The 26984-nt window shown below is 36.8% G+C and overlaps 1 protein-coding gene across 1 annotated transcript in view; it reads left to right on the top strand.

Moving 5' to 3' along the window:
* The window catches only part of LOC150087465 (protein FAM135A), a 331998-nt gene that overhangs the window by 58042 nt on the left and 246972 nt on the right, over nt 1-26984 (top strand). Inside the window, exon 5 of the mRNA XM_090372497.1 lies at nt 6529-6702. Coding sequence (XP_090228623.1) covers nt 6529-6702 — 174 coding nt within the window. The remainder of the gene's footprint in view (nt 1-6528; nt 6703-26984) is intronic.

The following is a 26984-nucleotide window of genomic DNA, read 5'->3' on the forward strand; positions in this document are numbered from 1 at the left end:
TTAGGATTCCTTGATAATATATGTTCATCCTATGCATCTTTCTTCTCTGCTGCTAAGGTTATCAGTTCTTTTGTCATCTGTTTTTTTGTTGTTTTTTTTGGTATAAAAAGATTAGTAGCATCCAGAATAACTTTCTTAAACATTTCCTATTTGTATTTGTTAAAGTTTCCATTTGGTCCCACTCAAAAGAACTTATATGATATGTAAGATCTTACCTTAAGAATACTAAGGCATGGCTACATGACCTACAGATGCTGAAAAGTCATTACTGTCCTACTTGTGAGATGAAGAGCAATACAGATAAAGGCTTCGTTTGTTGAAGCCATGAGGCTGTCACTTAATTGTCTGGAGTATCCCTGCTGACCAATAAAAGCAGACAGCTGCCCTAAGGCAAAAGGTAGTGCCAAGAGCAGATGTGAGCCCTCCTGCAATGGGAGGTTGATTTTTCCAATAAACATCAGTGTACAGGAATATGAAGGATATACACACTCCAACATCACTGCCAGAGAGGGGGAATTGGTAAAGAGTGCAGGATCCACTTCTTTCTGAAGGGATCTCATCATGGGGTCGGTCCATTTGACCTCACTTCACTCTTCCCATACTCTGGCAGTGGTGCTGCAAACCATGTGCCCTGTCACTGCTGTTATCAGTAATGTCATCCTGCTCATTTATGGTCCAGAGCAGGGTAGGGGGCTCTGGATCATTGTATGACTGCCACATAACTTAAATGAACAGGAAGCCTTTATTTGTTTTACCCTGTCCACAAGTAGGACAGTAGTGCCTTTTCAACATCTCTACATCTTTGAAGCGATCCATACCTTAGGCTTTTTAAGGCAAAACCTGATTGTTTATATTTTTTATTTCCTAGACCAGAGATTCCCAAACTTTTATACTTTGTGCCTCCTTAAAATATTTCTTAATTTTCATCTCCCCCTCCCCCCAGTCTTCCAGAACAAATGCAAATAAACAGATCTGACATAATTTAGCTGTGGGTATACATACCTTTAAGTTTAAGTGTATTGAAGTATATTTTCATAAATGAAAATATACTTCAATACACTTAATCTCAAAAATTGATATAAAGTACACATCATGCCTGTATTAGTGGGATGGTTTGTCCATATTTTGTTCAATTGCTCCATAAAAATGTGCCCTCCCCCCAAAAGAAGTTCTCAAAGTGTGGAGTGTGCTCTCCAGGGGCCACACCCCACATTTTGAGAATCTCTGCTTTCGGCTTCATTTCCAGCAGGTTTGTAGCTCTCTAAACTGCACATACTTCAGTGTATATACTTTCCAGCCGAAAAAAAAATTGTTTTTTGATCTGATTCGTATGTTTAAATAACCATTGTTGGGATTAATGTAATATAGAAAACTGTTTCATGTTCTGACTGATAGGTTTAAATAACTTGTTTTTGTTAATGATGGAACGTAGAGTGAACAACCATATTCTTCCCCATTTCTTTGGTATTCCAAGGTATATACTTGAATGCAACTCAAAAATTATATAAATGGATTCTATATATATTATATAAATTATTTATATAGAATCCAATGGAAATTATATAAAAAATTTTATGAATGGATTCAAAAATACCTGTGTTGTTAATGATTCAATAGGTTGGCACCTTGATTGTTAGACAACCTCACTCTGATTTCTGATAATTTGAAGTTTGGGATTAAGAACCAGAACCAGACTATGCTGCTTCAAAGTGCCTTTGAACAAATATGGTCTGAAAAATGGCAACTAAAGTTTAATGCTACTAAAGGTAAGGTTTTACACCTGAGGAATAGAAACTTAGGAGTAACTTAGACTTTGAGAGGGGTGGGAGTAAAGATGTTTTAGGAAAAGCATGGCTTCTATTTTGTTTTCTGTGCACCGTAAGAGGCAATTGGGAATACATATAGTGCCCTTTTAACTGCTTTTCAGACCTTTGCAAACAGGGAAAAATATTGTTCCTTTGTATGGAATAATGGTGACTGTTGTTGGAAAATTGTTATCACATGTGGTGGCTGCATCTAAAAATAAAAATAAAACTTCTAGAGAGGGCTTTTGAACCCTCTCTAGAAGAAGTTTATTTTATTTTTTTCCTTTCTCTTTTTGTTTCAGAAGTTTATCAAAGTCTTGTTGGGGAATGTGATTAGCTTGTATAAGCCCCTGAAATGAGTGATTTAAATGAATGAAGACGGTATGTTCTCACAGCAAGGCAATTAATAACTGGGGGATGGAAAAATATAAAATATTAGAGTAACAAAAGCTTGAGTGATTGTGTTTTTTTTTTGTTTTTTTTTAATTTTAATGCAAAATAAGTTTGCTTTTTTATATTATTTGGCTATTTCAGTACTGATATCCTATGATATTACTACAGTATTAGATATGTATATTGCAGTTTGGTTTTAATTAAAACCCTCTTCCTGTAATCAGATTATTAATTTCTTTTTATGCATTGATTTGGAACTTGACCCTTTACAATTTAGTCTTGGGTTTGTAATTTGTCCAAAATATCACCCAGTAAAAGATACCATCATTAAAATACAACTTAACTAAACAGTGTATTTTTCAACAGCTAAACAGAATTCCTAACTCAGAAATAAAATACAAACCCAACTTAAATTTTTCACTATTACACACATTGAAAACACTTAGAATAACCAGGTAGTTTTACATACAAAAGATTGACAAAGGTGACAAATTGTCTTAATAGATGGAATCAATAAATTGGACCAAATCATCTAGGATTTGGGTACCTATAAAGTAGACTTTGTTTAGCATTAGCATTAGCATTAGCATTAGTAGAGGCATATGATGCAAGAAAGCAAGCTTATTCAGCATCAGCCATAAAAAAAAAAGAAAAAAAAAAAAAAAAAAAAAAACAACCACTACTCCCATTTCACCCCTCAATTCGTTTGAAATACCTGTCCAGCTGAGCCTTAAATTTGTTTAGGCTATCAACTTCAACAACAAGCGATGGAAGTCTATTCCACAAACCAACTGCCCGCTGGCTAAAGGCGAATTTCCGCACATCGATCCGACATCCGTCCTTCCTCAATTTGAATTTATGCCCTCTCAGGTGATTATTCTGAGCAAGAGGAAGAATTCCATCGGCATTGAGCATGCTCAAGCCATTCAAAGCCTTGTACGCCTCTATCAGATCACCTCGGCGATGGGCGCCTCCGTAGCCAGGTGGGAAGGAGCAGCGGTGCGTTAGCACACGCTTCTTGATTAGACCGGGGTTCGAGCCCGTCACCACCAAATATGGAGGATGCGGAAAGGTCAGGGAATGACCACCGCATATCCCGGAGCAATATGGCCTTAGTTGCTAATGCTCCTAAAAACCAAATAACAACAACAATAACAACAACAACCTCGGCGATGCCTAGTCTCCAGGCTCTGTAATTTGCAAAACTTAAGCCTTTCTTCGTAAGAGCAACCCTTTGTTCCATTCACTAATCTTGTTGCCCTTCTCTGTACTCGTTCCAGCAGCTCTACATCCTTCTTGAAATGAGGCCTCCAGACCTGTATACAGTAAAACACACCTGTAAAAAACACCTGTATACAGTTTAGTAAAACACTGATCAAAAACAAAGTTGATACCTTTCTTAGAGATTTAAGAAAACAAGGAAAAATTAGTTTATCTGTGAGACAAAACATTGGTTTATAGAATATGGCAATTTCCTTTTTGTTTAGAATCATGAAAATTCATAAACCAAGCCATCTGTTACATCCAGTCATTCATATATTTTCAGATTTTTTCAGTCTCTCTTTCTATCCTTTTAGTGGTAGCTAAGGGGATATAAAGAGACATGTTTAGAATAAGTAAATATGTAAACATTTACTAATGCTAAATGTGTAAATTCTAATTGTTATTTAGAATTAGAATAATTATTCTAATTATTCTAAATAAGATAATAAATCTAATTAGTTTAATTATTCTAATTAAAGTACTTATTTAGAATTAGAATAATTAAATTCTAATTCTCAATTAGAATTTACTAATTCTAAATGTGTAAACATGTAATTAGTAGTATACATGTTTAAAATTAAACATTTAGAAAAAATTGAATTTAATTCAATATTCAGTACCCACATTTAGAATTAACAACACAGAAGATGTCTTCCAGAAACTAATGCATGTCATGCTTAGTCCATGAGCTCATCTTGGCATGATACAAATGTCATTTTTCTCTATGCCATGATTTACTTTGAAGAAAATATTTAAGCTATTAAGATGATACCACTGTAAAATATTGTACGAAATTGACCCCAGAGGAACATTATTAGCATTACCAAAGGCAGATATGATGCAAGAAAACAAGCTTATATAGCATCAGCCAAAAAAAAAAAAAAAAAAAAACCCCTTCTCATTTCACCCATCCACTTGCTCCAAATGTTTGTCTAGTCCTGCCTTAAATCAATTTAAGCTATCAACTTCTACAACGACAGATGGAAGTTTGTTTCAGCAATCAACCACCTGCTGGCTAAAGGCAAACTTCTGCACCTACAACTGTCTTTCCTCAATTTGAATTTATGCCCTCTCAGGCGACTATTCTGAGCAAGAGGAAGAATCCTATCAGCATTGAGTATGCCCAAACCATTCAAGGCTTTATACACCCCAATCAGACAACCTTGCAGGTGCCTAGTCTCCAGACACTGTAATTTGCAAAACTTAAACCTTTCTTCATAAGAGCAACCCTTTGTTCCATTCACTAACCTTGTTGCCCTTCTCTGTACTCGTTCCAGCAGCTCTACATCCTTCTTGAAATGAGGCCTCCAGACCTGTATACAGTACTCAAGGTGTGGCCTGACCATTGCCTTATACAAGGGGATAATCACCTCCTTATCCCTGCTAGGAAAATTCCTGTATATCATTGACAAGACACCATGAACTACTCTCGCAGACCATCTGTTGGCGCCTCTGTAGCCAGGTGGGAAGGAGCAGCAGTGCGTGGCACATGCTTCTTGATTAGACTGGGGTTCGAGCCCGTCACCACCAAATACGGAGGATACCACTGCATATTCCCGGAGCAATATGGCCTTAGTTGCTAATGCTCCTAAAAAAAAACCAAATAACAAAAAAAAAAGCAGACCATCTGCACTGCTCAGAAAACTTCATATCTGCCTGCACAATTACCCCCAGGCCCTTTTCATTCTCTACCACTGTCAGTGTAGTCTCACACCCAGTTAATACGTTACTCTGGGGTTACTGCTTCCCATATGCAGTATTTTACATTTGTCAGTGTTAAACTTCAGTTGCCACCTCTCAGCCCATCTGCTAAACTATTCTAGATCCTGTTGCAACATCTTACTGTCATTAACAACCCTGCCGACCTTCGTATCGTCTGCAAACTTGGACATTAAGCCTGATATACCATAACCAATATCAATAAATATAGAAAACAGCGGACCCAACACTGAACCCTGAGGGACTCCACTAATGACATTACCCCATGAAGAGCAGTGTCCATTGATTACCACTCTGTCTTCTCCCACTCAACCATCCCTTTGTCCATAGCAGCAATTTGCCTCCAATGTCACACTGCTCTAATTTGTGCAGCAGTCTTCAGTGTGCAACAGTATCAAAAGCCTTTCTAAGATCCAAATATATGATATCAAAATTATTCTTTGCATCCAGTTCCTTTGTGACTATATCATAGTTATCCAATCAAATTGGTCAGACAAGACTTCCACTTAACAAACCCATGCTGTGTTCGATGTATAACTGAAGTCTTGTCTAGATCCTGCAGTGCTTCTTTAACCAGTGCCTCCATTATTTTTCCTGGAACAGAAGTTAAACAAACATGTCTGTAATTACTTGTGTCGCCCTTTGATCCTCCTTTGAATTTTGGGTTACATTTGCACATTTCCAGTCGATGAATACCTCCCCTGATTCCAAAGAAGCTCTTATAATTATGGCCAAGGGTTTGCTTACTTGCTTTGCTGTCTCCTTTAATATACCTGGAAAAATCCCATCCACCCCAGGTTCCTTTCTTATGTTTATCTTCAACAATTTCTCCTCCACTTTGCTCTCAGTTATTACAAAATCATCTAGCTCACTGCCAGAGTTTAATTCACCTCTGGCATTCCCCTCCCTGAATAACTCCTTGTGTGAATATAGATGCAAAATACTCATTTAGTTTTATTAAACTAACTTCTTTTCTTTTGCTAGAAAATTCCCTTTGTGCACAAATTCTTGACTTCTAAGTAGATTTGGGCGCCCATAGGCTTAGTGGTGTCAGCTCTGATTTCAGTTATTTTTTTTATTTTCAAGATTTTGTAAGATTTTTTATTTAAAAATTTCTCTCTAATGGAAGTTTAAATCCAAGCAGAATAAAGAGGTGAGTTACCTTTATAGAAGTTCCTAAATAATTATTATTTAGACTGGAATGTGTATGATAAAATTCTTTTGCTATGTAAATCAAATTGTTTGTGATTAACAGTAAATTGCGCATTGTTTTTTTTTTTTTATTTTATTATTATTTATTATCATTGAATGCTTTTTTAGCAGAAGTAAAGTAAAGATCTCTTTTTAGGCCTGATCAACATAATTCCATTCAGTGTGTTAGTACTCGCATACTTCAGTTACACTTGGATCCAGCAAAGGGGCTCCATCATAATCTTCCTATACTTTTTGATTATTTTCATCTTTGTGCTGTCACTCTCACCATCCATGCCTCCATCCTGGCCTTGTGTCAACCTTACCTCAGGTAAGCTTAGCATCACTATGGCATGCATAATGTTTCAGTAAAATATGGATTTAATCTAGTTATATAGTTACACCTAAAGCGATTTTCTGTAGTAGTATCATAAACAGAAGATTTATGATAATACTTGCATTACAAATCATTGAGATACATTACATGTGACTTTACCTTTTAATACTAGAACTTATTAAAATATTAATTAAATTTATGTTAAAATGATTGTGATGCAATGTAACTTCTAAAAGACATCACATAGGGACTTCTGGACTCTTCTGTAATAGATTTTATGGAAAAAATTTAGCATATTCAAATCATTTTCCTGGTTAATGTTAATATGAGACATATCTGATTATATCGAAATACCTGTGTATCGAAATCAGGCAACAACTCAGCGTTCTTATGGGCCTATATGAGAGCTTGAAGGACAGGGTGGATGCCCTCAAAAGGACTAAATTGAGGGGTCCATCAAACTCTCAGCTGCCCACATCAACGCCAGAGCTTGCACTTGGTCATCACGCAACATAGCGGCAACCCCCAAGGCAGAATGCCCTGGTCCCAAAGGAACTAGTAGTTGTTGGTGACTCTATTGTCAGGAAAACGGGGAACATGCTTTGTAAAAAGGATAGGTGGAACAGGACCAGGGTATGTCTGCCAGGGGCAAAGGTTGATGACGTTGTAGAGCAGATATCTTTTAAGGGCACAAAAGGTGATATAGTTGTACACGTTGGCACTAATGATATCAAGAGTAGGAGACTGGCAGAATTGCTTAACAAGTACAGGTCACTGTTGAAAAAAAGCCATGAAATAGGGTTGAATTTGAAAGTGTCTGCAATTCTGCCCAGACACTATAGGAGGGAGTATATGATGAGAGCCTTGTCGATGAATTTGGCCCTGGAAAGATTGTGCAAGGCTCAAGGGGTAGAATTTTTTTCAGCCTGGACTGTACTTGTTAACAGGAGAGATTGCTTCTACAGGGATGGGATACACTTAAATAGAAAGGGTGCAATAATATTTGCTGATGCTATCGAGGCAGTGTTAGGTGGGTCGGAAAACTGCTAGCTTGGGGGGGGGAGACAAAGACGAATAGATTAAGAGTAGCCACTGGCAGAGGTGAAAGGGATTCTTGCACTGCTTCTATTGGAATGAGCAGAAGCCTGAAAAACAAGATGCAGGATATTTCAGAGACTGCCGAGAGTCATTGCGGTACAAGTAAACACATGGGTTGTGTAAGGGTAGCTAAGAATAGAAATAGGTGCATGTATACTTGCGTGTACACCAATGCTATGAGTTTAGTAAATAAATTTGATGAATTTGAGGTATTGCTCAAAACATCAAAGGCAGATATTGTTGGGATATCAGAGACGTGGTGTCGCACAGATATAAGGAATGCAGAACTGGAATTTGGGGAGTACAACGTCTACAGAAAGGATAGGAATGGAGGAGGGGATATGCTATTAGTTAAGAAATACATAAAATCCAAGGAAGTGAAGCCAGTGGACATCGCTGGACAGTGCAGTGTCGAGTCAGTTTGGTGTGACATAAGCATTGGGAGATCAAAATTGAGAGTAGGAGTGTGCCATAGGCCTAATGACTCTAATGAGTATAATAAGATACTGTACAGGGAAATAGAGTGGGCCAGTAAATCAGAGTCTTATAATGGGAGATTTTAATTTCCCAGATATTGACTGGAATTTGGGGGCTGGTCACTCCCACACACACTAGCAAGGCTTTTGTGGATTTATTGGATGATTGTTTTCTACCTCAGCATGTTCAAGAGGCAACTAGAGGGAAGAATACTCTTGATTTGATTATCAGCAGTGATTCTTCATGCATTAAGAATCTGCAGATAAATGAACCACTAGGTGGCAGTGATCACAGTGTGCTGAAGTGGTATTTACTCAAAGCAGTAACTACCATTAGGGGTAAAGGGAAGGGTTATTGCTTTCGTAAAGGCGACTACGATGGACTGAGACAGTATTTAAATTCTATACAGTGGGACCAACTGATGATGTTACCAACAGCAAATGCAAAATGGGAAGCATTCAAAGAACTTATCTTGGAAGCTACTAGGCTATACATACCAACTAAGAAATATTGTTCAAGGTTTAGGCCTAAATGGATGTCAGATGAACTGATGAGGCATATGGCAGAGAAGAAACATGCATGGGATACATAGAAATTAACACATGACACAGAAGCCTATGATAGATACAAGTTAATCTGTAACCAAGTTACAAAGGAGGTTAGGCAGGCAAAGGCAGATTACGAGAAATCTTTGGCAAGGGATGCAAAGAAAAACAGCAAAGAGTTCCTTACTTATGTAAACTCTAGAAGGAAGGGGATGAATCAGATTGGTCCACTTGATATCGATGGGTCAACTGTTTATGATCCTGCTATGGTAGCTAACAAACTAAATGAATATTTTGCATCGACATTCACACATGAGGAGTTATTTAGCGAGGGGAAAGCCAGAGGTGTATTCAACTCTAGCAGTAAGCTAGAGAATCTTGTAATAACTGAGAGTAAAGCGGAGGAGAAATTGTTGAAGATTAACACAAGAAAGGCACCTGGGGTGGTTGGGATCTATCCAGTTATATTAAAGGAGGCAGCAAAGGAAGTAAGCAAACCCTTAGCCATAATTATGAGAGCTTCCTTGGACTCAGGGGAGGTACCCACAGACTGGAGATGTGCAAATGTCACCCCAATTCACAAAGGAGGATCAAAGACTGACACAAGTAATTATAGACCTGTGAGTTTAACTTCTGTTCGTGGAAAATTAATTGAGGCACTAGTTAAAGAAGCACTGCAGGATCATTTAGACAAGACTTCAGCTATAGCTCGGACACAGCATGGTTTTGTTAAGGGGAAGTCTTGCCTGACAATTTGATTGGATACTATGATGCAGTCACAAAGGAACTGGATGCAGGGAATAACTTTGATATTATATACTTGGATCTTAGAAAGGCTTTTGATACTGTTGCACATGGAAGACTGCTGCACAAATTGGAGCAGTGTGGCATTGGAGGCAAATTGCTGCTGTGGATAAAGGGGTGGCTGAGGGGGAGAAGACAGAGAGTGGTAATCAATGGACACTGCTTGTCGTGGACTAATGTTATTAGTGGAGTCCCTCAGGGCTCAGTGTTGGGTCCATTATTGTTTTCTGTATTCATAAATGATATTGATGAGGGTATATCAAGCTTAATGTCGAAGTTTGCAGACGATACAAAGGTAGGCAGGGTTGTCAAGGACACTACTGACACTATGCTGCTGCAACAGGATCTGGAATGGTTGAGCAGATGGGCTGAGAGGTGGCAAATGAAGTTGAACATTGATAATTGTAAAGTACTACATATGAGAAACAGCAACCCCAGAGCAACGTATCAACTCTGTGGTACTACACTGACAGTGGTAGAGAATGAAAGGGACCTGGGGGTGGTTGTGCAGGCAAATATGAAGTTCTCTGAGCAGTGCAGATGGGCTGCAAGAGTTGCTCATGGTGTATTGTCAGTGATATACACCTAATTCTGTTTTTACACGATAGATACGTTCCTGAAAAATACGTGTAAAAAAAAATTCGTGTAAAAAAAAACATTGTATTTATGAAAGAAAATAAGATTGGTTCCGGATCTAAAAAACCAGTAAAAATAATTTCAAAAAAACACATAAAAATATTAGTTTTAAGCTTATTATTTTATTTCAACAAATACACATGTAATAATATGTAATGAAAACGTATTAAAGTAAATTTGTATGCATATGAAATGAAAATAATTCCTCATGAACAAAAAAAATCTGTTTTACACATAACAAGATTTTATTCATTTTCACTTAATGATAATAAACGGCGCATACGTTTGCGCACAACTGGAATATCACTGCTATCACTAGAAATGTTGTGGACATCGTCTTCTTCCTCTATTAATGAAATTCTTTCTGTGATCTCTTGAGCAAAATCAGCACGAGTCTCCTCTGGTGCTGATGTTTCACCGGTTTTACGAACGAATTCAGTTATTAATCGTTGTGTTCGTGTTTTGGTTACGCCGTTATATAATTCTCTGTAAGAGGCTGTCAACAACTTCAGTTCACGTTGAAACTTCCCAGCGCGTTCCTCATTAGGGTCATTTTTGACAAAATGATTACCTAATTTTCTGCCCAGTTCCAGACCTTCTTTTATTAAATCTGCATTTAGAACAGGATCATTTTCTTCATTATCACTACGTTCTGTGGGATAAGGAGTTCCAATGACAACCTCTAATATTTCATCTTCGCTTAGGGCTTTGTCGGTTAACAATTCATCAATAGCCGACCGGGCTAGCCGGTTGGGTAAAGTACTTGCCTGGTAACCCAAAGGTCGCGGGTTCGAATCCCGCCTCGGGCTTGAATCAAAGTACTGCAAAAACCTTGGGAGGTGCATTATGACCACAGATGCCGATGCGCCAACAACTACCAAAAAAAAAAAAAATTCATCAATATCTTCAAACAATAGATCATCGAATCCTACTCTACCAATTTTGTGTGCCATTGTAATGATGTTGGGAAATTCGGTCGTATTAGGGATGATGGGATCTTTGCTTTTTACACATTGTGGCCAAACCGCTTTCCAATACGCATTTAAAGTTGCTGGTTTTAATTCAGTTAACGCTAATCCAACTTGATTGATACAATCCATAATTGAGAATTTCTTGCACACATCAATGACTGTTAGTGTTTCGTCATTCAGTTTGTCCAAAACGTGTTGGAATGTTCGTTTTACGTAGTATATTTTAATTGTCGCAATTATACCTTGGTCTAGCGGTTGTATCAAAGATGTAGTATTAGGTGGTAGAAATAAAATTTGTACATTTGGGTGTTCCAAGACAGGATGGCCGGGTGCATTGTCAACAATCAGAAGAACTTTAAATTCGAGACCTTTCAAATTCATATAACGTCTGACTTCTGGGACGAAACATTTGTTGAACCATTCTGTAAAGATAGTAGTGGTCACCCAGGCCTTCTTGTTTGCCATCCAGTGAACAGGCAGTTTATTGATATCTACACCTTTCATTGAACGTGGGTTTAGGGCTCGATTTACCAGCAGTGCTACCTTAAAACCACCAACAGTTTTCTGCGATTTGGCTACATACGTTCTGTTCGGCATTCGTTTCCAGAAGAAACTAGTTTCATCTACATTCCACACTTGATCAGGAGTGTATCCTCCATCTTCAATAATTTTTGCAAGTTCCTGCGGGAATACTTTAGCAGCCGATTCATCTGCAGATGCAATTTCAACTTTAATTTTTATATTATGAAGAGCATTCCTTTTAAGAAACCCTGTCATCCAACCTGTACTGGCAGAAAATTCATACTTTCTGTTTAACTGAGATGAAGTGCTTGGCTCCTTTTCTTTAATCTGTCTGTAAATTCTTAGTGCTGTTTGCTTGATGGCATTTCCATCTACTGGTACTCGTTTTTGTGACTGATCTTCTATCCATATTACCAGAGCCTTTTCCATTTTTTTCCTTGACAATATCTCTTGTATATGATGATGAATTAACATTTACTTTTGTTCCAGAACATACCGACTTCCTAATTGAAGCTTCATTTTTCTTAATAGTTCTTACGGTAGCTTCTTGTACACCAAAATGCTTTCCTACAGACGTAGCCCCTTGTCCAGTTGCAAGATGATCTAAAATTTGAATTTTAAGTTCCAAAGAAATCGCTTTCCTTTTCATTTTGGTAATAGGCGAATTATTCAACATTATATAAGGGCTACCGAAAAATATCTCAGTTATAATTAATAAAAAAAGGTATGAAAAATTTGTAAACGTACAATTTATTGACTATCGGCAAAATTAATAAATTTATGTGCACAAATTTCACTAAAGATTCTTTCACTTTGAAATAGAGCTTACTACTAAATGTCTTCCGAAGATACAATGAACGAATACCGTAGATATGCAAAAAAATTCAATAAAAACGTTGATGATTCATTGATACCTAGATGTACACATTGGTAAACAAAAGCACGCGTTTCAAACCGCACACACTAGCTGTTATCCAATCTATTGGTGCGTGTAATATACAAATGATACTAATATGCCACAAATAAAAAAAAAATTTCTTAGAATTTAGGCAAAAAAAAAATTCATAGAAATCGTGTTAAATCAAAATGACTCGTGTAAAAAGAGAATGAAATATTTATTTTGAATTCGTGTTAAATCAAATTCGTGTAAAAAAAGTTCGTGCAAAAACAGAATTAGGTGTAGGAATTTTTCTAGCAGGGATAAGGAGGTGATTATTCCCTTGTATACGGCAATGGTCAGGCCACACCTAGGGTACTGTATACAGGTCTGGAGGCCTCATTTCAAGAAGGATGTAGAGCTGCTGGAACGAGTACAGAGAAGGGCAACAAGATTAGTGAATGGAACAAAGGGGTGCTCTTATGAAGAAAGGCTTAAGTTTTGCAAATTACAGTGTCTGGAGACTAGGCACCAGCAAGGTGATCTGATAGAGGTGTATAAAGCCTTGAATGGTTTGAGCATGCTCAATGCTGATGGGATTCTTCCTCTCGCTCAGAATAATCACCTGAGAGGGCATAAATTCAAATTGAGGAAAGACAGATGTAGGATAGACGTGCGCAAATTTGCCTTTAGCCAGCGGGTGGTTGGTTGGTGGAACAGACTTCCATCCCTTGTCGTGGAAGTTGATAGCCTAAATAAGTTTAAGGCTCAGCTGGACAGATATTTTGAACGAACAGAGGGGTGAAGTGGAAGTGGTTTTTTTTTTTTTTTTGGCTGATTCTGCATAAGCTTGCTTTCTTGCATCAAATGCCTCTACTAATGCTAATATCTTCTCTAGGCACAGTGGTGGCCAGAAAAGTTTTTACAACTTCACAATAACTTTTATTGCAGTTGATATACCAGCACAAAGGACTTTACATTTTTTCTGCTAGCATATACACTTTAAGTGGGTACAATTTTTCTCTCTCTCTCTCTCTCTCTCAGTCGCCTCCGTAGCCAGGCGGGCAGGAGCAGCAGTGCGTAGCACACGCTTCTTGATTAGAATGGGGTTCGACCCCGTGACCACCAAATACGGAGGATGCTGAAAGGTCAGGGAATGACCACCGCATATCCCCGGAGAAATATGGCCTTAGCAATTTATTAGCAACTAAAAAATTTTAGTTGCTAATGCTCCTAAAAACCAAATAACAAACAAATTTTCTCTCTCTCTCTCTCTCTCTCTCTCTCTCTCTCTCTCTCTCTCTCTCTCTCTCTCTCTCTCTCTCTCTCTCTCTCTCTCATTGATGAGATGATAAATGTAGGGTGTGAAGTTTATTTGAAAACTTTCTGTTTGCCGTATGTATAAAGAATGAAGCATTGGTAGGTGATTATAATCAAAGTGGTTCCATACTGTATCCCATTGTGGTGACCTTTTGTAAAAAAGAAAAAATCAAATTAAAAGCACATTGCTCTCGGTGCCAGCATCGGAAGATGACGCTACAGGTTACAATATTGGGCATCTCCTGAACAATCTTAACAAGAACTTATGCATGTGCATAAGTTCTCTGTTGTGGTAGGCCAAAAAACTAGAGTAGCAAAGGTGTTGTGCATTTGATGGTAATAGGCTGTCCTTGTCTCCTAATTCATTTGGGTACTGAAAAGGGGACTGCATGTCATCCTCTGAAAGTGGATGAATACTGTCTAGAAAAAATTGCTAAGAGGAAAGATAGGTTGAAAGAGGAGTAATTAATACATGCCACTGAAGTGAAAAAAGGTTTTGAAGCATGTGTGTACACACTGTCTTTAGTTAAATGTGTAACTAGGCTGGTAGAAAAGTGGCAACTTGTAACAGGTCTATGAAGTTAGATTCAGAAATAATGTCTCTTAGTTAATAACCTTAGTCTAGGTGGCACCGAAAGTTAGTCAGGTGCTCTGTGTTGTTTATGATTAATAAATGGGCTTTAATGTTTCTGTGTTGTTATTTGTTTATGAGTTTGGGCTTTAATGTTTCTGTGTTGTTATTTGTTTATGAGTTTGGGCTTTAATGTTTCTGTGTTGTTATTTGTTTATGAGTTATGCTGTTTTATATAGAAGCATTTTTGAACACTGGGTTAAAATAGCATGCAGTTATTGAGCTTCTGACTGCCAAAAATGACCTATTATAAGTATTAGTTGGATTTAAAAGCTTGCCAAAGGTAGCAAATTTGGTTACACTATAGTCAATTCAGATCAGTCAAAGTCCACGCATCACTCTGGCAGAGTGATGTTGACTTTTGTATTCAGTGATATTATTCATATGAAATTTTTGGAAGAGAGACCACAATCAATTCAATCTGGTGCATTGAACAAGCTCAAAAAAAATTATCAAATGAATAAGGCGCATAAATTTAGCAATGTTGGTTTAACATAACAGTGTATGACCTTACTGCATCTATGGAACATTGGAAAGAATTTTGTCTCTGGGATTTTAAGTTCTGCATTTTCCTATAGCTGTGATTTAGCCCCAAGAAACTTTCTCCCCCCCCCCCATTCCCAAGCTTTAAAGAACATCGCTGAGGCAACAGATATTGCTGCTGAAGAAGGTAAAGTAGTTGTGAGAAGTTGGTTGGCCTCTCAGATGAAAGAATTTTACCTCTTATGGTATAAAAATTATTGAATGCTGGCTGGATGAAATGTATTGAGTTAGGTAGGGTAAAAAAAAAGAAGTAAAGTGCAGCCATTATCAACCCACTGCAGGATGGAAGCTTCCTCAACAATTCATATTGAGGGAAAATGGACCATAATCTGCCACGCTGGTCCAGTGCGGGTTGGCAGATCGACCGTATTCAGCAGTCAGGGGCTTGAACCCCGGTCCACTCAAAGAGCGTGTGCTACTGCACTCCCGCTCCTGCCCACTCGTTATGCATGCATAAAATTTGTAGGGAACTTTTTTTTATCTACTGATATATATATATACATTTTTTTTGCTTTTACTCTGTTCCTTGAGAAGTTAATTTTAAAGAGGCATTACTTTTTAGACCATCCTCATATTTAAAGGAGAGATAAAAGTGGCGAAAAAGCCACATGAACAATTTTAAAAGTTACTAAATGGAAAAGTACAATAAGTATTCACTAGTATTGGTACTGACTCATGTCAAAATCTGGTTTGTGGGCCAGAAGTCTTGAAAGAAGACAAACTGATGCACTCCACTAGGAAAAGAGGTTAGAATCACCAACTTCTGGTGCCATCCTAAACAATCCAGTATAGTTGGCAACTCTGGGCTGGTTATTCTCATGTGTACAGAAAATCTATTGATATTTGTCTTCTGGCTTGAATAAAGCATTTGGATTTTTTTCATTTTAAATGTTATGCCAACATTTAAAAATCCCAACATAACTCTTCAGTCAAATGTGTCTTCATCTGTATACTGAGGCTGTTACTCTTTGATATGTTAAAGTATGATGTGTAAATACATAAGTTGACTAGCAGTTGTTAAATCTTTCTATTTTGGAAGTTGATTACCATAGTAGACTAACAGGCCGGATGAACAATGGGCACAACATACTACATAGTACATGTCCCACACACTTTTAAATCTCTGGCTTGACCGATACAGAGAACATATGCTGAGATGGGAGAAATCCCAGGAACCGTTAGACCCTCAACGTACCAAATACCATAGTAGACTAAATCAGAAGGATGAGTCTAGTATAGTCACACACAAAACTTTGACTCAGCATTTCCGAAGAGGGTATAGTCTGCAGCGGTATCTTTGTTGAAGCAATCATAACCAGTTGTTAGTGTCTAACGGACAATCCAAGGGAATCAGAAGGAAATCCACAGACAGAAAAATCCTAGTGCTAATGCTAGAAAGCATACTGTACTGGTAAACAATCATGTAGTATCTTAATATAAAATATTTTCGGAGAAATTTAATTTCAAATCCAAAGTCTGGATTTTAAAACAATCTTACTTTTATAGGTAAAAGGTCGACAGCTACGTAAACAAAATTGCTGGAATCAGAAAATAATCTTGCTTGATTCAGTTGCAGATATATTTTAAAGAAGATATGTATTTTACGTATGCAGGCATATTTTTAATTAGAAATACATTTGTTTGTTTCTATTATAAGTCAGAAATAAATTTCTGACAAATCATTAAAAGTAAATTTGAGTTATACAAAATTGTTTTGGCACTAATATCTATTGCTTATGACTGACTTTACATATTCTCTTATGTAGTGATTTGTTTGTGATTATTGATAATCATGTACATATCTCTTAATATGCTTCAGGAAGGGAGTGGTTTCTCCACCCCAACAGTCCAGGTAAGCACATAATATATATATATCAAAATGATTTTTGGTGATGTGTTTATAGTAGATAAACGGTAATCCTGCACTTTAGTGTCGCGAGTCACGGTCAGCCATCCAGTCACCGCAGCTCGGAACTATCGTGAATCATATTATGACAGGCAGTTCCGACTTGACTGAGCATGTGCAACACCCACTCAATCTCCCGATTGCTGCTGTGTCTGCCAGTCTGCGTACTGGGAATTGTCACAGAGCATGCGCGACACTCTCCGTATCTGCCAGTCCATATATTCTGACGGAGAAGTTCCGACTTCACTGAGCATGCGCAACACTAACTATATCTGCTTGTCTGTGTGCTGCGAATTGTCACAGAGCATGTGCGTCACTCACTATACACTGGCAATGTACTACGTACGCGCAGTATTTTATTTTTATATTTTTCGTTTTCAATAAGAATAAAAAACAATTTTCTGACTACATAAAAGAATTTGATTTTAAAAATGAGAGTAGACAGCTATAAAACTATAAAGGAAATAAGTAATTATTGTTAATTTTTAATTATTATTTTCAGAACCCCCAGTGGAACACCACCTTGTCCGCCACCCCCGCTGGGAGATGAGCTAGGCTGTCCGCAGTACTCTGGCTGCTCTCCGTCAGGGATCGCCTGAGCTTCCTGATGGAGAACAAAAAAAAAAAAAAAAAAAAACAACAGACAGCATTAGTGAGGGAGATAGCTGAAAGATAGGGGTTAAAAGGCATCAACTGTGAACACTGTTTTTTCTTCACTTTAAACGTTTGAATTAACTCAATGCTTATGCTGCACCAGCCAAAAGAAAAATTTCTGAATTACCCTGAGAGAGAGAAGGAAATCACCAATAAAGCAAAAAAAGAAAAGAGTGATGATATCCAGCTGAATACCCTGGGTTTGCCAAGCCCATACTCACCATATGTGATCCCTGGGGTCTTCTTTGGCTTCCACTAAACTTGTGTGTCGTAAGAGTTTTGTAAAAGAAATGAAGGTGAGATGAAAAAGAAAAAAAAGTGAGACAAAAAGTGTTCCGTGACTAAAAAAAGTTTGGGAAACGTTGCCCTAATCAGTTCCCTAAGCTCTGGATCAAGTGAAATATTTTGAAGGGCTTGGCATAATTCCTTTCTTGGAACAGCCTTTTCTAAATTGATGAAAGCAAAGAAGGTATTGTTATTCTTTGCTTTTCTTTTCTCTGCTAGCCTAGAGAAAAACAGCATTCTGTTAATTCAAACGTTTAAAGTGAAGAAAAAACAGTGCTCGCAGTTGACGCCTTTTTATCCACATCTTTCAGCTATCTTCCTCAATAATGCTCTTTTTTTTCTTTTTTTTTTGTTCTCCATCAGGAAGCTCAAGCAATCCCTGAAAGAGAGAAGCCAGAGTACCGTGGAGAGCCTGGCTCACCTCCCAGCAGTGGTGGCGGACAACACGGAGTTCCATTAGGGGCTCTGCGGTCAAGAAGCCAGATCAGAACCCGACACAAAACTACACATAAAACACACAACACTTTTCTGGCTTTTACAGAAGTTCTGTATTCATCACAAGAGTGCTGATGGTGCAGATGTGGGAGACCACAGGTGGTACCTGACCCAAACACTATGCCACAACACACAGAACTGACTATGCTGAATTGGCTCAGCATATCCCTTTGAACTTAAATTTAATCGGCCTGTATACCCATTAAATTTAAGTACAAAGTACAAATTTAAGTATAAAGTTATTACTAGATTAATTTTCAGCACTCGCCTCACGAAAATTAAGCTAAGCTATACCTACGATCTAGTCATTACATCACAGCACATAAGGACTCCTTATTTTATCATCAGTATAAAGTTATGTGTTTTTTTCCTTCACAAGGACCTTATGACAGAAAGGTAAGTGTCGCTCACAGGACCTTACGATTGAAAGGAAAGTGTGTCTTTTATGTTAATTGGTAACCCTGCAATGTGCGATGTGTACAAATTATTACAAATAATCACAAAATATACTGATATTATTATTTTCAGGCAAAACAAAACATATTACCTGAAAATAATAATTAAAAATTAACAATAATTACTTATTTCCTTTATAGTTTTATAGTTGTCTACTTTCATTTTTAAAATCAAATTCTGTTATGTAGTCAGAAAATTGTTTTTTATTCTTTCTGAAAACGAAAAAAATAAAAATAAAATACTGCGCGTACATAGTACATTGCCAGTGAGTGGCGTGCATTCTCCTTGATAATTTGCAGCACATAGACCAGAGACCAGCAGATATAGTTAGTGTCGCGCATGCTCTGTGACAATTCCCAGCACATAGACTGGCAAACACAGCAGCAATCGGGAGATAGAGTGAGTGTTGCACATGCTCAGTCAAGTTGAAACTGCCCATCATAATACGATTCACGACAGTTCCGAGCTGCGGTGACTGGATGGCTGACCGTGACTCACGACACTAAAGTGCAGGATTACCGATAAACAGCCTTTATTGGTATTCATTGTGAAATCATAAACTTTGTGATACCCACACATTGTAAATATTTATTAGCCTTCAGATATGAAAAGTACAGTATTTATCCATTTATCAATCTTATTGGATAAATGGATAATCTATTCTAAATTTTATCCCTGTGTAATTTTCCATTTGTAAGACTTCAGAATGACAGTGTTTAATAATAATCATCCTATATGTACAGTCAGACCTCTATTTAACAAACTTCCATATAGTGAGAATTTTTTTGATTTCCTCTTGGTCATTATATTGGAAATAGTTTCTATATAATGAAGAAAATTTCCATATAATGAACTCTGGCCTTTAGGCAATAGAAATGATGCTGTAGAAAGCTCGAATTAAGAGCTAAAGGGATTAATTCTTAAGACACTAATTAAGAGCTAAAAATTCCACAATTTAGTGGTGCCTGTAAAACCTATACAGCTGCCTCTACTGTACTGCACAGTTTCACTGGTCAACTGCTATCTATGTGCCCACAGCCATTGGCAAAGATTAAGCCGTATTGCCAGTGCAGACATTGGCTCTGGTCAATCTGTTTTCTGCTGTAAGCACCCTATTAGAGAATTAGGAGATTATGATTTTCCTTTATCTGAGAAATTCATCTGTTATTTCCAGAAATGAGTCATTCACACTTTCAATAAATTTCAGTTGTCTCTGTTTACATGGTAGGTACAATGGTCCATAAATTAGTTTTTCTTTAGCTGCTATGCAGGCAAGCTTGCAATGTCTAAGAGAAAATATGTAGTGTAGTAGAAAAAGTGGAAGTGCTTAATAGCATAGATTGGGGCATTAAAAAAAAAAAAGAAATCTCTTTAAAATTTGGTATCCTTGCCAGTAGTGTGTCAACCATTCTGAAAAACTTTCAATTCTCAAACTGTTCCTCAAACCATTTGGAAGTGTGCAAAAATATGCTTGTATTAAGATGTAGATGAAGCCGCTTTTGAGTGGTTGAAGTTGATTTGAGACCAAAACATGCTGATATTAGGGCCATTAATAAAAGAAAAGGCTATGGAGTGCACATCTTTTCTGGGGCATAAAACATTCCAAGCCAGTTCTGGTTGGCTGAACAAATTTAAAAACTGCCATGGCTTACTCAAAAAAGTTATTTTTGGTGAAAGTGGGGTTGTAATTGAAGAAGACTGTACCTACCCATTGGAAAGAAACAGTTTTGAAAAAAATTATGGAGGATTATGAGCCTAAAGACATTCAATGTTGATGAAACAGGTCTATTTTTTAAAATTTTTCCCCAACAGTACACTGACTTTTAAAGGTAATAAATGTTAGGTGGTAAATATAGTAAGGAGAGAATTACCATCTTGGTTGGTGCAAATATGGTTGGTAAAAAAAAACTGAAGCTTTTGGTAATAGGCAAAAGCAACTAACTCCAATGTTTCAAAGGAGTAAAATCGTTAGAGTTGGACTACAACTACAATAAAAAACTTGGATGACAAGTGAAATTTTTGAACAGTGGATTTTGAATTTCGATAGAAAGATGACAAAAGAAAACAGAAAAATCAGTTTGATTGTTGACAACTGACCTGCCCACCACGTAATTTTCATGTAATTTTGAAACTTACATGTGAAGTTTTTTTCAAAATTAAAAACATGTGAAGTTTCAAAATTAAGAGACATGTGAAGCTTGTTTTCTTCCCTCCAAATTCTTCATCTAAACAAGGCATTAAAAAGATAATGCCTTGGTCAGTGGACCAAGGCATTATCAAGAATTTGAAAATGCACTACTGATAGCATATACTGAAAAAAAATTATACTGAGAATAGAAATCAACCAACCTATAGATCAGCATTTCCCAAACTTTTTTAGCCGCGGAACACTTTTCATCTCAGAAGATATTCATGGAACACTTACGAAACACAAGTTTAGCAGGAGCCAAAGAACTGTTTGCTAATATTTTATTACACATGATGCACTGTGCATCAGGAGCATCTTTATTTCCAACACATGTAAAGCTGAAATTCAAATAACTGTCATTTTACTTTCGTTTTGGTCTTTTATTAGTAGGTTCCTTTTTTTCCCCTTCGGGTTTTTGGGAAACAAAAGGCTGTGATGGTTCATCCTCACTTGGAAGTGTGACAATATTGTGTTCGTTTTCATCGACCACAGTTGCACTACAAGAAGTACTTTGCTTCTAGTTTTAAAGTTCCTTTTATCAACCACAAATCCATGATCATTTATTTTCGTAATAATATTTTGAAATACTAATAATTATCAAAAAAAATTTATACAAGGAATTGAGTTTAGTTATGATATCAGTTTGCTTCCTCCTCTCCTTCAACCCATGTACTGTACTCCAGGCTAAATCGCATACTAGATCACTATATTGCTACTTTTTCGTAGGTGTCATTACCTCTACGCATATTTCTTTACTCAAAGCCCACCAAAATAAAGTGTTCTGCAGTCTATTTGGTTATTAGTCTATGCCAGTATATTAATAATCAAAAAAATTATGTTAAATATTATAATGATACAAAAGTGGTGTATGCTACAAATATGCAAAATTTATTTATTTTATTTTTTTAATTAGTAATTACGATTTTTCATGCAATGCTTGTTCACATCTCGCTGTACACTAGTGTTCCGCGGAACACAGTTTGGGAAATGCTGCTATAGATTGTTATAGATTTGCAGATGTGCATACCAGAGTTGACGAAAGTGTGGAGTCAAGATGTGACAGAAACGATGATTAAGTATTGTTTCGCAAAAGCAGGTTTTGCTAAAATGCCAATTAACAGCGATAAGAGGGATGAACTACTACAAGATATTGAGCAATCTTGGGAAGAACTCCAAGCAAGAGGTTTGATCAGTGGAGAAATTATTATTGATGAATTTTTAGGAGTTGATAATTATGTCATTGAAGCTGAATATCTGAGTGACTCCAACATTTTGGAGAGTACTCAAAGAACTAGCAACAATATTGACGATGAGTTGGATGGAAATGAGGGCAATATTAAACCTTCCAAACAAGAAAAGTTGGCAGCATTTTTATGAAAGGCGTGCAGTAAAATCCAGTGTACATCAAAAAATAACCAAATATTTTACGAAATAATATGTTAGAAATTTTATTCGTTCCCATGTATTTCTGATTTATTTCCGTCTTTTACTATATTTCTGAATGTTGAATTGTGGTATTTTTCTTGTTAGCAAGGTCATATTTCTTTATAATGAAATTTCTGTTTAACGAATTTTTTCAAGCAGTTGATCGATTTTGTTATGTAGAGGTCTGACTGTATATACCGGGTGGTTATAAAATGTTTCCCTATTCAGGAGACCCTAATTTCAAAACGGTTAGAGATAGCACTGTGAAAATCGGTGGGTATGTCATTTAGGGTATGGAGAAGCGATTTGTAGAATTTAAAAAATTAATTCAGATTTCTGCCACCAGGGGAGAAATTGGCACTGTAAACATGAGATGGAATACTTAACCTAGGATTAGATTTTAATATCAGAACAGATATTATTCTATGTGCTTTCCTTCACTTGAGATGACATTCTGAAAACAGAGGACTGTGTGAAACCCAGTTTTGCATAGCATTTCATTGGGGATGTTGGCTACATGCTGTTTAATGCTTGCTTTCAAATCGACAGGCATCTGTATGCCACCACGGTAAACTCTGTCTTTCAGGTATCCCCATATTAACCAGAAATTGATTGGGCTGGCCAGAACTGTGGAAAGTCTCTAGAAATTATGCGATCATTTCCGAATATTGAATGTTCCGAATGTTCCCTCACTTGTCGACCAACGTGGGGAGGGGCACCATCTTGCATGAACACTACAGTCTCCACACATTGCCTTTCTGCAGAGTGGGAATAATGTGATCTCTTAGAAGAGTGCAGTACCGTGCACTAGTTACCGTACACCTTACGGGGCCATGAGATGTAGACTCTTCAAAGAAAAATGGTCCGATTATAAACTCTACTGTGAATCCATGCCATACTGTAACGTATGGACTTTGTAGTGGTCTTTCATGCGCAGCAGATGGACGAGAAGTTTCCCATATTCAGCAGTTTTGTGCATTTACAGCCCAATGAAGAGTGAATTGTGCCTTATCAGACCGCAAGATCATTCGAGCCCATGTATTACCAAGTTCCATATGAGCCAGAAACTGTAGAGCAAAGTTTATTCGTTGTTGCCGATCACAAGACTAGTTCTTGCACTACATGAATCTTGTATGGGAACCAGTGTAAAATTATTCGAAGCACTTTACATACAGTAGACTAAGGAAGGTTCAAGTCTCTTGACACACCTCTGGCACTACTGATGTAGTGTTTCGCATTCTGACCATTGCAACCGCCATTTCATAGACTCCCTCTGTTTCAATACATGGTGTCCCCTGCCCGGAATTACACCGAACTCCCTGGTCACTTCAGATTTCTTTATTAGTTTTCAAAGCCCCACTGACATCAAAGGTTCTTTACGCAAACCGTTAAGTTTCCGATATTCATGTAGTGCTGCATTAGCATTACTATTATTCTGATAGAACAGTTTTACTAAAAGAGCATATTCCCTTTTTGTAAGAGCCATAATGGTTATTGATGATGGTATTGGCCTTTCTGCTTTTATCTAAGAGGATGTCATTTGCATAAGCAACGTGTCTTGAAGTAAATGACAACTTTTACATATGTGCAGTGCCCTGCGCATATGTGCATTTCCCTTGGTGGTGGAAATTTGAACTAATTTTTTTCTTCTACAAATCGCTTCTCCATACCCTAAACGATATGCCCACCGATTTTCACAGCACTAATTCTTTGACACTAGGGTCTCCCAAATAGGGAAACTTATTTTGTGTGTGTGTGTGTGTGTGTGTGAGTGAGTGAGAAATAAGTATATTCGGTATATTCGGTGATGGAGAGATAGAAATAAAAAATAAAAGATATGACAAATGCACCTGAGCACACAAGGCAGCAACAAAGGATACAAAAGTGTATATATGCAAGGCGGAATTAATAGGTCTGTTTAAAAAAAATGAAGATGGGAGTGTAAATTACATAAAATGCCAAAAATAATAGAAGGATAGCAGAAAAGGAAGTATTGTAGGCATGAAAAGAGAATGTGAAAATTCTATTTGTTATAATGAATTAAGCAAAATTATAAGCCGAATTGAAAAGCTGATTAGAGAGAAGATAACTGTAAAGCAAAAAATTATTAAATTAAAATAAGCAGTGATAGCCGGCATCAGCTATGGGTGAATAATTTTGGTTAAGGTCCAAAAAGGGGTAGAGCAAATATAAAATTCAAATCTGATATTAGCTAAATGTAAAAATTGATACATTGAAACCCAGTCCTTGATACAAGATCGGATGTAGTCACCTGTTGAAGTACCTGATCGTGTATCAGTTTTTACTTTTAGCTAATATCAGATTTGAATTTTATATTTACTCTATCCTTTTTTGGACCTTAATCAAAATTATCCATCCATATCTGCTGCTGCCTATCACTCCTTATTTTAATTTAATCATATTTACTTAATTATTTTTTGCTTTACAGTTACCTTCTCTCTAATTGGCTTTTCAATTTGGCCTATAATTTTGCTTAATTCATTATAACAAATAGGATTTTCACATTCTTTCTCTTTTTCACTCCTACAATACTTCCTTTTCTGCTATCCTTCTATTAGTTTTGCATTTTGTGTAATTTATGATCCCATCTTCACCTCTTTTTTTTAATAGACCTATTAATTCTCCACCTTGCATATGTATCATGTAAAAATAGATAAGTCTGATAAAGTTTGCATAGATGGAGGTGAAAATTACACAAAGTGCCAAGGACTAGAAGGACAAGGATAGTAGAAAAAAGAAGTATTGTAGATTTGAAAAAGGCAAAAGAATGTTAATATCCTAAAAGTTATAATGCATTAAGAAAATTATGGGCTGAATTGCAAAGCCAAATTTGGAGGTGAAGGAACTGTAAAGTAAAATTGTTGATACCAAATGATTAAACAAAATAAAGTAAAACATAATAAAATGTGTCATCAGAAATGGGTGGGCAAATTTAGTTATAAGTCGAATACAGGGATAGCAAAAATGCCAAGTCTGATATCAGCTGAAGTAAATATTGGTACATGGTCAGGTAATTCAACAGGGGGACTACACCTGACAATGTATCAGGAACTGAGTTTCTATACTTATCCATAACGGTAGAAGAAATGTGAAATATAGCCAAAAAGCAAAAAGAATAAAATTAGCACATTCTTTTACAGTATGGACAAGGTAGTCCCAATGCAGTGTCAACTGCATTGGTTCGGGTTATGAAAATTAGTAAGGTAAAAATAAGAATAAGGCTAAAAAAAATATATATATATATATATATATATATATATATATATATTATAATTAAGTGTTTTCAGAGTGGGAACAATATGTAGAATTTTGGAAAAATATTTTAGTGTTGGAATTTTGTGGAAAATGAGAAGAATTAAAATAAATAGGAACAAGGAATATTAAATGGAGGATGGGGAAGGGATAAAACCATAGTTAAATAAAGACGAAAATAGCGATAGAATGAGGATAGTTGGAACATTTATATCACCTTCGTATCACACTCATAGCTCTACGAATGGGAAGAAAGGTAGAAATAGAAAGGTAAAAAAGTATAGAAAAAGTAATTAAAACATTCTGAGCTAGCTGGGATTGTAAAGCCCAACCTTTTAGTAAAGGCTCTGGCTTTGTAAGTGTTAGTATAAAAAGGAGATGATTACCAAATGCTTGTACTGCAGGGAAAAAGCAGGCAAAAAAATATGTAAGTCAAAACAGACCTAGAAACAAACCGAAAGTATAATAAGGGGAACGATGCTTGGAGTTTTCAAGGTATTACGGAGTGGAAGGAAGACAGTGGGAAAATAAAGTGCACCTATTTAGAAGAATAGATAACTGTATCTTTTAGATACATTTATCTATGTAATAGTAATTACGAGTTTTTTTTTTTTCAAACAGGCCTATGGGGCTGGGAAATTCTATACTGCAATAATTACACTAAAACACCAGCCAAGAGATTAAAAATTTTACTATAAAATAGGATAAAATACAAAAATATAATAAAATTCTATGATACAATATCGGGAGACTAAACTATTACAATAAAATAAAATAAGTTACGATAAAACAATTAAAAACAATACTAAAATCGTTAAAATTTTGCTAAAATATCAAAGCTTTCAGAGACTGCTGTCTCTTTCTTCAACAGCGTATACTATTACTGCAGTGACACATCCTTAAGTAGCAGACCCATGGCACTCAAACACGTGATTCACCAGGCACGTGGTCGGCATTCCCCACATGCACATCGGAAACGGAAGTGGCTCGGGACCGTGTCAAATGGAACCGGTCATCCTATCGGAGGACAACCGCCTCAAACAGGGAGTGTAAACACATACCCCTGTCCCTGTTAATAGTATTATGACCGGATGAACCGATTCACAAGCTCTCGAGCCACTTGCGTTCCCAAAATCCATGGGCATGGTCAGTAATGACCGCATCCTCAGG

Source organism: Mastigoproctus giganteus, chromosome 4 (assembly GCF_048544385.1).
Source record: "Mastigoproctus giganteus isolate SK-2022 chromosome 4, ASM4854438v1, whole genome shotgun sequence".
NCBI classification, from domain to species: domain Eukaryota; kingdom Metazoa; phylum Arthropoda; class Arachnida; order Uropygi; family Thelyphonidae; genus Mastigoproctus; species Mastigoproctus giganteus.